General features: G+C 37.0%; 1 protein-coding gene across 1 annotated transcript in view; it reads right to left on the bottom strand.

Annotated features, from left to right (window-relative positions):
- Nucleotides 1–14,271, bottom strand: part of MALRD1 (MAM and LDL receptor class A domain containing 1) — a 593,611-nt gene that overhangs the window by 318,615 nt on the left and 260,725 nt on the right. The window contains exons 26-27 of the mRNA XM_060003111.1: nucleotides 12,476–12,723; nucleotides 8,633–8,924 (exon numbers count right to left, since the gene is read on the bottom strand). Of these exons, the coding sequence (XP_059859094.1) occupies nucleotides 8,633–8,924; nucleotides 12,476–12,723 (540 nt within the window). The remainder of the gene's footprint in view (nucleotides 1–8,632; nucleotides 8,925–12,475; nucleotides 12,724–14,271) is intronic.

The following is a 14,271-nucleotide window of genomic DNA, read 5'->3' as shown; positions in this document are numbered from 1 at the left end:
CAGTGCTCTCCCCACCTCATTCATTATATGGTCCAACTGTGCTCACGCTTGGTCTCCCTGTGCCGCAAAGGGTTTCCCTTCTATGAGCTCCAAGTGTGTTTTCAAACTCCTGCCCATCCTGTGCAGAAGTCTCAAATTAGCTCCCTCCACTGGATGTTTTATCTTCTTTACATCCTCATAAAGTTTTATATATTTTTCCTGGCACTTTATTATATCCAACCTAATATTAGAGTTATTTGAGATGTTTTTCCCATTCTCCATTACCATGTTGAGATATTCTTAAGAGCAGAGATTCTCCTATTTTCTATTCATCAAAATTTTTAATAAACACCTAAAATAGCAAAAGGATATACAAATTACTCTAGCAATATATGCCCTTAATTTTATAATTAATATATAATTTATACCACTTTGTATATATTTTTAAATTTTCCTTTTGGAAGCTTTTTTTGTTTAAGAAACTTTATTCCAGATTTCACAGATTTAAAAATTTTAAATTCCCAATGAGACTGGTTTGTTCCTCTGACATCCCACTTAGTAGTTGTTCGCTAAAGTTTAATGTGGTTCAACATAAAACTTTTGCTCCCTCACTACTTGGATGCTATGAGATTACTTTTTATTACGATCAAAAATTTCTTATTTAAAAGGCCAGACCTGTACAAGAGCTAGCATAGCTGCCAACAAACCTCCTACACAGAATGAAAGGTGAAGGTTTTCTCAAGAAAATAGATTAGGGGTGGAGTCAAGTTGGCATACTAGGAGGATGCGGAATTCGCATCTCCTCACAACTAGGGCACCTACCAGGCACCAGTGGGGGACCACGGACACCTAAGGGGACAGGAGGAAGCCCCAGTGACCAGGTAGGATGTGGGGTATGGGGGGAGTGAAGGGGGAGGAGAAGTGGAGGCAGGTGCCCCTGAGGGGTGGCTGGGGGGGAGGAAGGGATCCCATGCCCAAAGGGGGAAATTGGGGAACCGCTGGGAGAGCAGAGGATCAAAAGAGAGCGTGGCCAGGATTCCCCTGCCCACTTGGGCCCCCAGGAACCTGCTGAGATCCCGGGCCTGATCCTCTGCCCACTGAGGCCCCCTCCAGCCACGCAGGTCCTGAGGGAGTGGGAGGGAGGGAAGCGGGGAGTAAAAGTAAAGGCCGGACCTCTGGGATCAGCACGCTTGAGGGGCAGCAAGGGAGGGTAGGAGTTCCTACACCCAGCGGAACCCACCCACGGTTAGGGGTAGAAGGGTGACAGGGAGACCCTGGTGGAGACGGTGGGGGAGGGGCACAAAGGAACAGGAGGGAACGCGGCCAGTGCTTTCCTTGTCCACTTAGGCACCGGAGAGCCTGTGGGTTCCTGGGCCTAAACCTCTGCCCTCGGAGCCTCCCTCCTGCCACGTAGAGTCCAAGCCCTGACCCTACACCCCCACCTAGGGCCCCACCTCTACACTTGGAGATCCCCTCCAATGCACTGGGCCTAAACCCCACCCACATACCCTCACCCAGCGCCTTATCTCCAAACTCCAGAACTCCACACTCCAGAGGTACTCCTTTCGACATGCTGCCTCTCCCCTTCTGTACAGGTACTAAGCAGAGGACCCGCCACATACTTGAACATCGCTCCCCCACCTGCCTAGGTCCCACCCCACCCTAAACCATGCCCCTGCCTAAGTTCCAGCCCCACTTAAACTCCGCCCCCACAGCCAAGGGTTTTTTTTTTTTTTTCCACCTCTTTTAGACTGGGGTTCTGTTTTACCTTGTAGATTCATTCTTATTGATTCTTTTATATTTTTATTTTTCCTAATAAATCTTTTATTTTTCTATTTTATTTTATTCTTTATACTTTGTTATTGTCTGTCCTTTTGGCTTATTCCCCACCCCCTTTTTTGAAATTTTAAAAAATTTTTTATATTTTCTGTTGTGGATTTATTGTACCTTGTTGCAGTTATTTCCATTACAGTGATATTTTCCCTAATATATTTTTTATCTTTCTAATTTTATTTTATTTTTTATTCTTTGATATTGTACTGCTCCTTTTTTTCTTTCCTCCTTCATTTTTTTTTTTTTAACTGTGCCACAAAGCTTGCAGGATTTTGGTTCCCAGGCCAGAGGTTGGACCGGAACGCCTATGGTGGGAGCTGTGAGTCCAAAATGCTGGACTAAAAGAGAACCTCAGACCCAAGGGAATATTAATCAGAGTGAGGCCTCCTGGAGGTCCTCATCTCAGCACCAAGAACAGGCTCTATCCAACTGCCTGCAAACTCCAGTGCTGGACGTCTCAGGCCAAACAACAAGTAAGAGAGGAATACAGCATCACCCAGCAAAGAAAAAAAAAAAAAAAGACAAAATAATATGTTACAGAAGAAGGAGCAAGGTAAAAATCTACAAAACCAAATAAATGAAGAAGAAATAGGCAACCTACCTGAAAAAGAATTGAGAGTAATGATAGTAAAGATGATCCAAAATTGCAGAAATAGAATGGAGAAAATAAAAGAAACATTTAAAAAAGATCTAGAAGAACTAAAGAACAAACAGTGATGAACAACACAGCTGCTGAAATTAAAAATATTCTAGAAGAAATCAATAGCAGAATAAATGAGGAAGAAGAACAGATAAGTGACCTGGAAGATAAAATAGTGGAAATAACTACCACAGAGCACAATAAAGAAAAAAGAATGAAAAGAATTGAGGACAGTCTCAGAGACATATGGGACAACATTAAATGAACCAATATTCAAATTATATGGGTCCAGAAGGAGAAGAGAAAAAGAAAGGGTATGAGAAAATATTTGAAGAGATTATAGTTGAAAACTTCCCTAACATGGGAAGAAAGGAAATAGTGAATCAAGTCCAGGAAGCACAGAGAGTCCCATATAGGATAAATCCAAAGAGAAACATGCCAAGACAGATATTAATCAAACTATCAAAAATTAAACACAAAGAAAAAATACTAAAGGCAGCAAGGGAAAAGCAACAAATAACATACAAGGGAATCCCCATAAGATTAACAACTGAACTTTCAGCAGAAACTCTGCAAGACAGAAGGGAGTGGCAGGACATATTTAAAGTGATGAAAGGGAAATACCTACAACCAAGGTTACTCTACCCAACAAGGATCTCATTCAGATTCGATGGAGAAATTAAAACCTTTACAGACAAGCAAAAGTTAAGATAATTCAGCACCACCAAACCACCTTTATAACAAATGCTAAAGGAACTTCTCTAGGCAGGAAACACAAGGGAAGGAAAAGACCTACAAAAACAAACCCAAAACAATTAAGAAAATGGTAATAGAACATAGATATTGATAATTACCTTAAATGTAAATGGATTAAATGCTCCAACCAAAAGACACAGACTGACTGAATGGATACAAAAGCAAACCCATATATGTGCTGTCTGCAAGAGATGCACTTCAGACCTAGGGACACAAAAGGACTGAAAGTGAAGGGATGGAAAAAGATTATCCATGCAAATGGAAATCAAAAGAAAGCTGGAGTAGCAATTCTCATATCAGACAAAATAGACTTTACAAGAGACAAAGAAGGACACTACATAATGATCAAGGGATTAATCCAAGAAGATGATATAACAACTGTAAATATTTATGCACCCAACATAGGGGCACCTCAATACATAAGACAAATGCTAACAGCCATAAAAGAGGAAATTGACAGTAACACAGATATAGTAGGGGACTTTAACATCCCACTTTCACCAATGGACAGGTCATCCAAAATGAAAATAAATAAGGAAACACAAGCTTTAAATGACACATTAAACAAGATGGACTTAATTGATATTTATAGGACATTCCATCCAAAAAACAACAGAATACACATTCTTCTCAAGTGCTCATGGAACATTCTCCAGGATAGATCATATCTTGGGTCACAAATCAAACCTTGGTAAATTTAAGAAAATTGGAATCATATCAAGTATCTTTTCTGACCACAATGCTATGAGACTAGATATCAATTACAGGATAAAATCTGGAAAAATACAAGCACAGGGAGGCTAAACAATACACTACTAAATAACCAAAAGATCACTGAAGAAATCAATGAGGAAATCAAAATATACCTAGAGACAAAAGACAATGAAAACACGATGGTCTAAAACCTATGGGATGCAGCAAAAGCAGTTCTAAGAGGGAAGTTTAATTCAATACAATCCTACCTCAAGTAAAAAACATCTCAAAAAACCAACATAACCTTAAACCTAAAGCAATTAGAGGAAGAAGAACAAAAAACCACAAAGTTAGCAGAAGGAAAGAAACCATAAAGGTCAGATCAGAAATAAATGAAAAAGAAATGAAGCAAATGACAGCAAAGATCATTAAAACTAAACACTGGTTTTTTGAGATGATAAACAAAATTGATAAAACATTAGCCAGACTCATCAAGACAAAAAGGGAGAAGACTCAAATCAACAGAATTAGAAATGAAAAAGAAGAAGTAACAATTGACACGGCAGAAATACAAAGGATCATGAGAGATTACTACAAGCAACTATATGCCAGTAAAATGGACAACCTGGAAGAAATGGACAAACCCTTAGAAATGCACAACCTTCCGATATGGAAACAGGAAGAAATAGAAAATATGAACAGACCAATCACAAGCACTGAAATTGAAACTGTAATTAAAAATCTTCCAACAAACAAAAGCCCTGGACCAGATGGCTTCACATGCAAATTCTATCAAACATTTAGAGAAGAGCTAACACCTCTCCTTCTCAAACTCTTCCAATATATAGAAGAGGGAGGAACACACCCAAACTCATTCTATAAGGCAACCATCACTCTGATACCAAAACCAGACTAAGATGTCACAATGAAAGAAAACTACAGGCCAATATCACTGAAGAACATAGATGCAAAAATCCTCAACAAAATACTAGCAAGCAGAATCCAACAGCACATTAAAAGGATCATACACCATGATCAAGTGGGCTGATCCCAGGAATGCAAGGATTCTTCAATATACTCAAATCAATGAATGCGATATACTATATTAACAAATAGAAGGCTAAAAACCATATGATAATCTCAATAGATGCAGAAAAAGCTTTCGACAAAGATCAACACCCGTTTATGATAAAAAGTTTCTAGAAGGTAGGCATAGAGGGAACTTACCTCAACATAATAAAGGCCATATATGACAAACCCACAGCCAACATCATTCACAATGGTGAAAAACCGAAGTCATTTCCTCTAAGATCAGAAACAAGACAAGATTGCCCGCTCTCAACACTATTATTCAACATAGTTTTGCAAGTTTTAGCAACAACAATCAGAAGAGAAAAAGAAATAAAAGGAATCCAAATTGGAAAAGAAGTTATACTGTCAGTGTTTGCAGATGATATGATACTATACATAGAGAATCCTAAAGACACCACCAGAAAACTACTAGAGCTAATCAATGAATTTGGTAGAGTAGCAAGATACAAAATTAATGCACAGAAATCTCTTGCATTCCTATACACTAATGATGAAAAATCTGAAACAGAAATTAAGTAAATGCTCCCATTTACCACTGCAACAAAAAGAGTAAAATACCTAGGAGTAAACCTACTTAAGGAGAAAAAAGACCTGTATGTATACAGAAAACTATAAGACACTGATGAAAGAAATTAAAGATGATACAAACAGATGGAGAGATATACCATGTTCTTGGATTGGCAGAATCAACACTATGAAAATGACTATACTACCCAAAGCAATCTACAGATTCAGCACAATCGCTATCAAACTACCAATGGCATTTTTCACAGAAATAGAACAAAATCTTTCACAATTTGTATGGAAACACAAAAGACCCCTAATAGCCAAAGCAATCTTGAAAAAGAAAAATGGAGCTGGAGGTATCAGCCTCCTTGACTTCAAGCTCTACTACAAAGCTACAGTAATCAAGACAGTATGGTACTGGCACAAAAACAGAAATATAGATCAGTGGAATAGGATAGAAAGCCCAGAGATAAACCCATGCACATACGGTCACCTTATCTTTGATAAAGGAGGCAAGAGTATATACAATGGAGAAAAGAAAGCCTCTTCAATAAGTGGTACTGGGAAAACTGGACAGCTACATGTAAAAGAATGAAATTAGAACACTTCCTAACACCATACACAAAAATAAACTCAAAATGGATTAAAGACCTAAATGTAAGGCCATACACTATCAAACTCTTAGAGGAAAACATAAGCAGAACACTCCATGACATAAATCACAGCAAGATCCTTTTCGACCCACATCCTAGAGAAATAGAAATAAATACAAAAATAAACAAATGGGACCTAATGAAACTTAAAAGCTTTTGCACAGCAAAGGAAACCATAAACAAGATGAAAAGACAACCCTCAGAATGGGAGAAAATATTGGAAAATGAAGCAACTGACGAAGGATTAATCTCCAAAATTCACAAGGAGCTCATGTAGCTCAATATCAAAAAACAAACAACCCAATCCAAAAATGGGCAGAACACCTAAAGAGACATTTCTCCAAAGAAGATATACAGACTGCCAACAAATACATGAAAGAATGCTCAACATCATTAATCATTAGAGAAATGCAAATCAATACTACAACAAGGTATCACCTCACACCAGTGAGAATGGCCATCATCAAAATATCTACAAACAGTAAAGGCAGGAGAGGGTGTGGAGAGAAGGGAACCCTCTTGCACTGTTGGTGGGAATGTAAATTGATACAGCCACTACAGAGAACAGTAAGGAAATTCCTTAAAAACTAAAAATAGAGCTACCATATGACCCAGCCATCCCACTACTGGGCATATACCCTGAGAAAACCATAATTCAAAAAGTGTCATGTACCACAATGTTCATTGCAGCTCTATTTACAATAGCCAGGACATGGAAGCAACCTAGGTGTCCATCGACAGATGAATGGATAAAGAAGATGTGGCACATATATACAATGGAATATTACTCAGCCATAAAAAGAAATTAAATTGAGTTATTTGTAGCGATGCGGATGGACCTAGAGTCTGTCATACAGAGTGAAGTAACTCAGAAAGAGAAAAACAAATACTGTATGCTAACACATATATATGGAGTTTTAAAAAATGGTTCTGATGAACCCAGGGGCAGTTCTGGAATAAAGACAGAGATACGGAGACTGGACTTGAGGACACGGGGTGGGGGAAGGTAAGCTGGTACGAAGTGAAAGAGCAACACTGACCTTTATACATTACCAAATGTAAAATAGATAACTAGTGGGAAGCAGCTGCATAGCACAGGGAGATCAGTTCAGTGCTTTGTGACCACCTAGAGGGGTGGGATAAGGAGGGTGGGAGGGAGACTCAGAAGGGAGGGGATATGGGGATATATGTTTGCATATAACTGATTCACTTTGTTATACAGCAGAAACTAACACAACATTGTACAGCAATTATACTCCAATAAAGATGTTAAAAAATAAAAAGAAAGTAGATTAGTCTGAGGTATCTGAAATTCTTTTACATTAAATTCACATAAGTATACTTACCCCTCAACAGAGTCTTGAAATGTTTCTTTTCCTCTGTACTATTTCATATAGTGCTGGAAACATCAGGCAAGGAGCCTGGCTTAACTATGTGTCAATGGGAAAATATTTATCTAGAAACCTACTCTTAACCAAATTAAAACACTCCCTTTAAAATGTATGAGGAAGTTATGGCAGAAATGGCAGTGTTCCCCATTCCACCCACCATGTTAAAAATCAGTACAAACAAATTAGGTCATTCTTCTTAAAGCACTTCTGTTTTTGTTAGTTACAAGATATAATTTATATACAAAATGAATGGCACTTTTATTTTCTACTCCAAACTCATGGTTTAAATATTAATATATGCCATATTATCAACTGATAAAATTTGTTTTTTGCCACACCATGCAGCATGTGGGAGCTTAGTTCCCAGGTGAGGGATCGAACCCATGGTCCCTACATTGAGAGTGCAGAGTCTTAACCACTGGACCTCCAGGGAAGTCCCCAAATTTTTTCTTTTGTCATTGTAACACTATATACTGCATTTTCATCTCATCCTCTAATATTTTATATGAATTAATGCTACTTGCTATTTCCACTTCTTACAATATTGTCACTGTATGTATAATATTGGACATCTACCAATAATCTAATTATTTAGACAAATTACCGCTAAATTTTTAGGTGAATGGATGGACATATTCAATCATCTAAACTATTTAAATATATAAACTCAACATTCAAATGAATAAAGTATTGGTCTAAAAAGAATAAAGTAAATAACATAATCACAGTAACATCTAATTAAAATTGAGTAAGTCTGTTCTTGATGTTCTTATATTGTATTAAGAGTGAATCAATATTTACTAAGGACTGAATTATGAATCAGACTGAAAACAAAGGAGTCTTAGTTTATTGATCTAAGAAGAAATTGACTAAACTAGGAACTGGGGAACTGGTAAATATACCAAAGCTTGGAGAAATGTTGGAAGACAAGTTTATGAGTAAAGCCTTGAAAGATAACATTTTAGGTTCAAAAAGATTTTTCTTTATGAAAACAATGATTTACTAGGTGTTTATGTCACTTCTTTTCCATTTCCTTCCTTCCCACCTACCACTCTGTAAAAGCACCACAGAAACAAATTGAAATGTACCTGCTGGAAGAGGCACTTTGAGTTCTTCTTTCATGGAGTGATGGAATGATAGACAGTTCTTTGTAAGCACAATGTCATCCAGTGCAATATCTCCATGGTGGCCTTTCCCAACTCTGCCTTCAAATTTGAGTTGGAAGTCCTCATCACCAGACAGGGATAATTCTTCCCGCTGCCAGAAATTGCCCTGTTCTACGGTGAGGTTAAGTAGGACCTTCGTTTGGTTTGAGACTGACACCTGGATCAAAGTGAGCGCTCCAATGCCATGTCCATACATGTGATAATGAAAAATTATCTGTAACCAAGAATCAGAATATTATATATAATTAGTACAATTAATTTCACCTTATTTTCAATTATATCATATTGTCCTCTCCTTTCTTAACAGATTCCTGAAGGAAAATTAGATCTGTATGTTCTACTGCTCTGTGAGTACTCTACCAATGAATGAAGTTAGGCCAGCCTTAAATCATATGTTGCAAAACATGGAAAATAGTACAATAAGGATCAAATAGAAACTTAGTTGAAAAATGAGCAGAGTTCACTTCCTTTCTGTGACTTATAAAAGTAGGATTCCTCCACAAACTCTTAAGATCCACTGTCAAAGGAATAAAAATATCATTAAAAAGTGATGTATTATATAGAAAGACTTTTCATGATTAAGAAATATCAGGTACTAAAGAAAATCATTTCTAATCTCATGAAACTTAAATCATTTTCTTCAAAATAGCAGAGTACTTTATTGCTTATTCTACCACATCCTTGCACTTGAAACACATTTTCAGTTCTACAAGATCCTCAGGGTTGTACTATACATAGCAAAACCACCAGAATAGCGATTTCTAAATTTTACTTGAAACGCTTTAGAAGAGCAGACTTGAGAGTTGTACCCCCAAGTAAAAATTAATGTAAGTATTTCCAGGGATTAACATTTCAATGTTTCAAAGATGTAGTTTACCAGATTTTTAGTGATTGTTACGCAGATGGAGAAAGTCAGGGGACATTCTAGGAGGAAGAAGAATATGAGTTAGGAACAACAGGGACTGAGAGTGTTTTTAAGCTTTTGTCTTGTCTTTTTTATGAATGAGGGAAAAGAGTAATGGTGGGTGATCTTCACACAGGAAAATCACATTTTGGAAAGACTAGCACTCATGGATATTATATTCTAGAGAAAGAAAAATGAATGTGTTTAAAGGGTAAAGAATGTGATTAGACAATATATGCAATGCATACTTCAAAGAGCACCAAGAAGAGCTAAGCCATGTAAATAATTCTATGCAAATTTCCTAGCTGATGAATAATACCTGAATTTCAGGTATTATTCTATGATCCAAAAATGTTTCTTCTATTGATTAATCCATTACTGTTGGAAAACATGAGCTCTATGACCACTTTGGCTTGTTTGGGGAGGACTGGTCAAACCTGAGTGTCCCAAAGTGAGAAACACAAAGAGTCTGAGGCCAGCCACTTGAGCAGCATCAATAGGCAAGAGAGGAAACTACCCAACAGGCATAGCATGTCTGTCTGGAGCCCTTGCAGTCATAGGTGTGGTCTTCCCAGTATTCTCCCTTGTTTTGTCTTCTTATTTGCACAGAAAGCATAAGCCATATGTTTTATGTCAGAGTAAATACTTCCTTATCTTCTTGAGGCCATTTTCTGAATGATGCCATTGGGTCAACATGCAAACAAGCATCTAAACTCCATTTCTACAGAGAACACTTGATGACAATGTAACCTAATCACAGGGCAACATGAGTGAATGAAAATCTCTTAAGTATTAAATTCTTCTAAGGAGGCATTTTCACCAGAAATTTCAGTTACTCAGAGTTTTGATCTCTACCCTCATCAATCTATGTCTGCATCCCTTCATACCTCTCAACCATCCCTCAAAAGGAAGAAAAATCTCCAATTCGATTTTTTCTCCCTGAAGTTTTCCACAAGGTCAAGTGACAGAAAGGATTTTCATGAAATTATGGAAGGGCACACTGCTTACCTGATAAACAAATGTTTATATATGAGAGACCCAATCATTCCCAGCATGACCTTTCCTTACTTCTTTGTATTCAATCTATATCATAAATATTCATAAAATGAACCATTCATCATTAATTTTTTGACATTTCTCCTAGGCATACTTCATTATTCTCACACAGGTGTTTAAAACAGTGGGAACTATAGTGCTGGGACCAGGGAAAAATAGAGATGAATGAGATCCTTAGTAACTACAGTATGAAAAAAAAAATCTTTTGAACATTCTTAGAGGAAGTCTGAAAAGAAAAGCTAGGGAGTCTGTTTTTGATGTCTTTCAAATTACTCAATATTTTCTTGAAAATAAACCCCAGCATACCAGATTTTATATATGTTGAGTCTATATCTATAAATCTATATACCCATATTCTGAAATTTGTAAATTAGTTCTAGTCTTAAAAGCTGATTAAAAATTAAACATGAAATATATACAATTTCAGTTTGACTTTTTTGCTTTTCTAAAACTCAGTGTTTGCCAAACTGATTAAATAAAGTTTAATATAATTGTGTATGATTCATTACATCCATTCTGGACTGCTGAGTTACGTCTTTAAAACTCTGAGAGTGTCACTTTCTTGCAGAAAATCTATGAAATTTGCCTGAAGAGAGAAGAGATATGTGATTATTCCCTGAGAATTAAACTATGAAATCAATTTAAGATGACACAGGAAAGCTCCTAACACAAACTAAAGGTTTAACATGTCTTAAGACTGGGGAAATGGTAGGATGTAAAGGATGGTCAGTATAAAACAGAGGAACAAACATCTGTGATAAGTACAGGTACAGCTGGGGAGCCTTCGAGCAAAGATTTAATATGTCCCCTTCTGGGGTTAGGGCTGTCTATTGAGGAGACAGGTACACAAGAATATTACAATTTGAAGATAATAAAGGTTTAAATCATGTTATTGTCTCCCAGCCTGATTCTTGATTGGCTAGCAACTTTCTGAATATAATTTGTTTTCCTTTCAGTGTTCAGACATTGGGGAATACACCAGTCAGAATACATGTGTTCAGAGCTTATGGAGATTGCATTTCTTGCTGTAAATATAAATAAATGGCAAATGTATTCACGCATTAATCTCTTATAAGCAAGATTCTGTGAAGTCATCTCTGAGTGCTTAATTTATATGTAAAGATAACTTTAGCCCCTAGCCTAGCTGACTCAAATCCTTTGGGGAATAAAAATAGACAATCATGCAAACAATAAATAGTGAAGGTCCTTGCAAATGCATAGTCATCATATGAAGATCCATACAACTCTATTTATACTTTAAACACTCTTATGTTTTCTTCAAATTTCCACAGCATAATGGCCAAACCATTTTTTCTTCCTGCCCCTAGCAATTCTACTTTTTAAAGGGTCAATTTCAGTCTTTCCTTTTCCATGAAGACGTCTTCAACCATTTTATCATGGTGCCAACTATGACGCATATTAGTTCTTGGAAATATTTAACTTTATACTATTTCTCATTGTCTAATTCTCTTTCTTATGGTGAAATTCCCATAATTCCAATAAGTTCCCCGAGTGGACACAACTGATATTTCGCTTCTTTTGTTCTACCCGTGGTTATGGATAATAAGCATGACATTTTCCAATGGTTTCCAAAATTCCTTATCTATGGAACTTATCCACAGGATAAATTCTTCCAACAGCTCTAATGGTCCTTCCCTTTCACCCTTACTTCACTTTCTACCTCCCTCACATATTCCAAGTTGAATACGTTCAAACCCATTTGTTGGTCTGGTGCTGGCCGTTTCATTTTCTGTACTTAACTCCATCAGAAGTTGTTCATAATATTTCTGTTTTTTTCCCCATACCTTGCAGTTTTTGCTTCTTCTGCTTATGACTGGGCTTGAAATTCTGGCTGCTCTCATGGGCTGCTGCGGGAACAAGCTCTTTATAAAGATGTAATGACCAGATGAATTTCGCAAGGTGTGATCAGCAGCCGGCTGTGTGCCTGAGGCAGGGATGCCGCTAGCCTTCAGATTCCAGTCAAAGTCATCATCCTGTTCCTGCTCCCAGGCACAAAGATCAAACTCAAAATCACAGCAGCCACTGCAGGTACCTGGAAAACATTTTCCAATTTATGGTGGAGAGAAAAAGGAAATTAGTAGATAAAGCATGCAATCACAAATTACAGTAATCTTATTAAACACACTCATGTTTCAGGATCTTTGAACTTGCTACTCTCTCTGCCTGGATTCTTTCCCAAATGGCCTGTCCACTCACTTCTATCAGATCTGTATTTGAGCATCACCTTCTCAGTGGGTCCTTATTTATCAGTGTACGTAAAATCTCCTATCCTCAACTCTGTCCTGCTTCACTGTTTATTTTTATTTTGGGCACTTTTCTAACACATTATATGTTTTACCGACTTATTTTTTGTCTTCCCCCACTCCTCACTCATCAGAATGCATGTGTTATGAAGGAGAGAATTTGCTCAGTTTTGTTGTTATATTCCCAGTGCCTGGCAAATAATTGCTCAATTTGCTGAATAAATAAATGAACTTTTAAAAAAGAAAAAAAATACAGTAATCTTATGTAGCTTTTTTTTTTTTTTTTTTTTTTTTCTTTGCGGTACGCAGGCGTCTCACTGTTGTGGCCTCTCCTGTTGCAGAGCACAGGCTCCGGACGCGCAGGCTCAGCGGCCATGGCTCACGGGCCTAGCTGCTCCATGGCATGCGGGATCTTCCTGGATCGGGGCACGAATCCATGTTCCCTGCATCGGCAGGCAGACTCTCAACCACTGCGCCACCAGGGAAGCCCTTATGTAACTTTTATATATAGAATGGATAAACAAGGTCCTACTCTATAGCACAGAGAACTATATTCAATATGTGATAAACTATAATGGAAAAGAATATAAAAAAGAATGTATATATATGTATAATGGAATCACTTTGCTGTACAGCAGTAATTAACACAACATTGTAAATCAACAATACTTCAATTAAAGAAACTGAAAAAAATTGCAGTAATCCTGCCACATCATGTAATGTTAGAAACCTTACAATATTATCCTGACTGCAACATTAAAATAGAATAGTTTAGTTTGTTACACACAGCTATTTCCATGGCTCATTTAAGTTTATTTCTTCAATAGTCTGGTCCCTGTGTCAAAATCCATGAGCAATATTCCAGCATTACACACATTTCCTCCTGCAAACACCTATTTGGTCAATGTAATTTATTTCTTCTCTCTTCTCATCTTTGCTTCTCAGACCTTGGTAGGGAATTTAGGACGTTTATTATTCTGCAACACAGTTTAGCTGGGAAGTACCTCCTAAAGCAAAAGTTATTAATCATTGTAATTATTTTTTAAAACATAGACTTATTTTAGAGATAAGAAAATTGTGAAACAGAAAAGGTTAAAACTAATGATTTAATTTATTATAATAAGTTGCAGAAATTAAATATGTTGAGTTACATTAAATATCAACTATCTCCCAGGTATTTTAAAAATATTTTATTATTAACATTGCTTAAGTTTTTCTTCCATTTCCAGGATAGTAAGTATTCTAAGTCCAACTATGTCCTTATTGATTTTCTGCTTGCTGGATCTATCCATTTCTGATAGAGGGGTGTGAAAATCTCCAACTATGATAGTGGATTC

The sequence above is a fragment of the Delphinus delphis genome, chromosome 2 (assembly GCF_949987515.2).
Source record: "Delphinus delphis chromosome 2, mDelDel1.2, whole genome shotgun sequence".
NCBI classification, from domain to species: Eukaryota; Metazoa; Chordata; class Mammalia; order Artiodactyla; family Delphinidae; genus Delphinus; species Delphinus delphis.
Note: the sequence above shows the minus strand (reverse complement) of the source record. Positions and strands in the feature narration are given on the sequence as shown.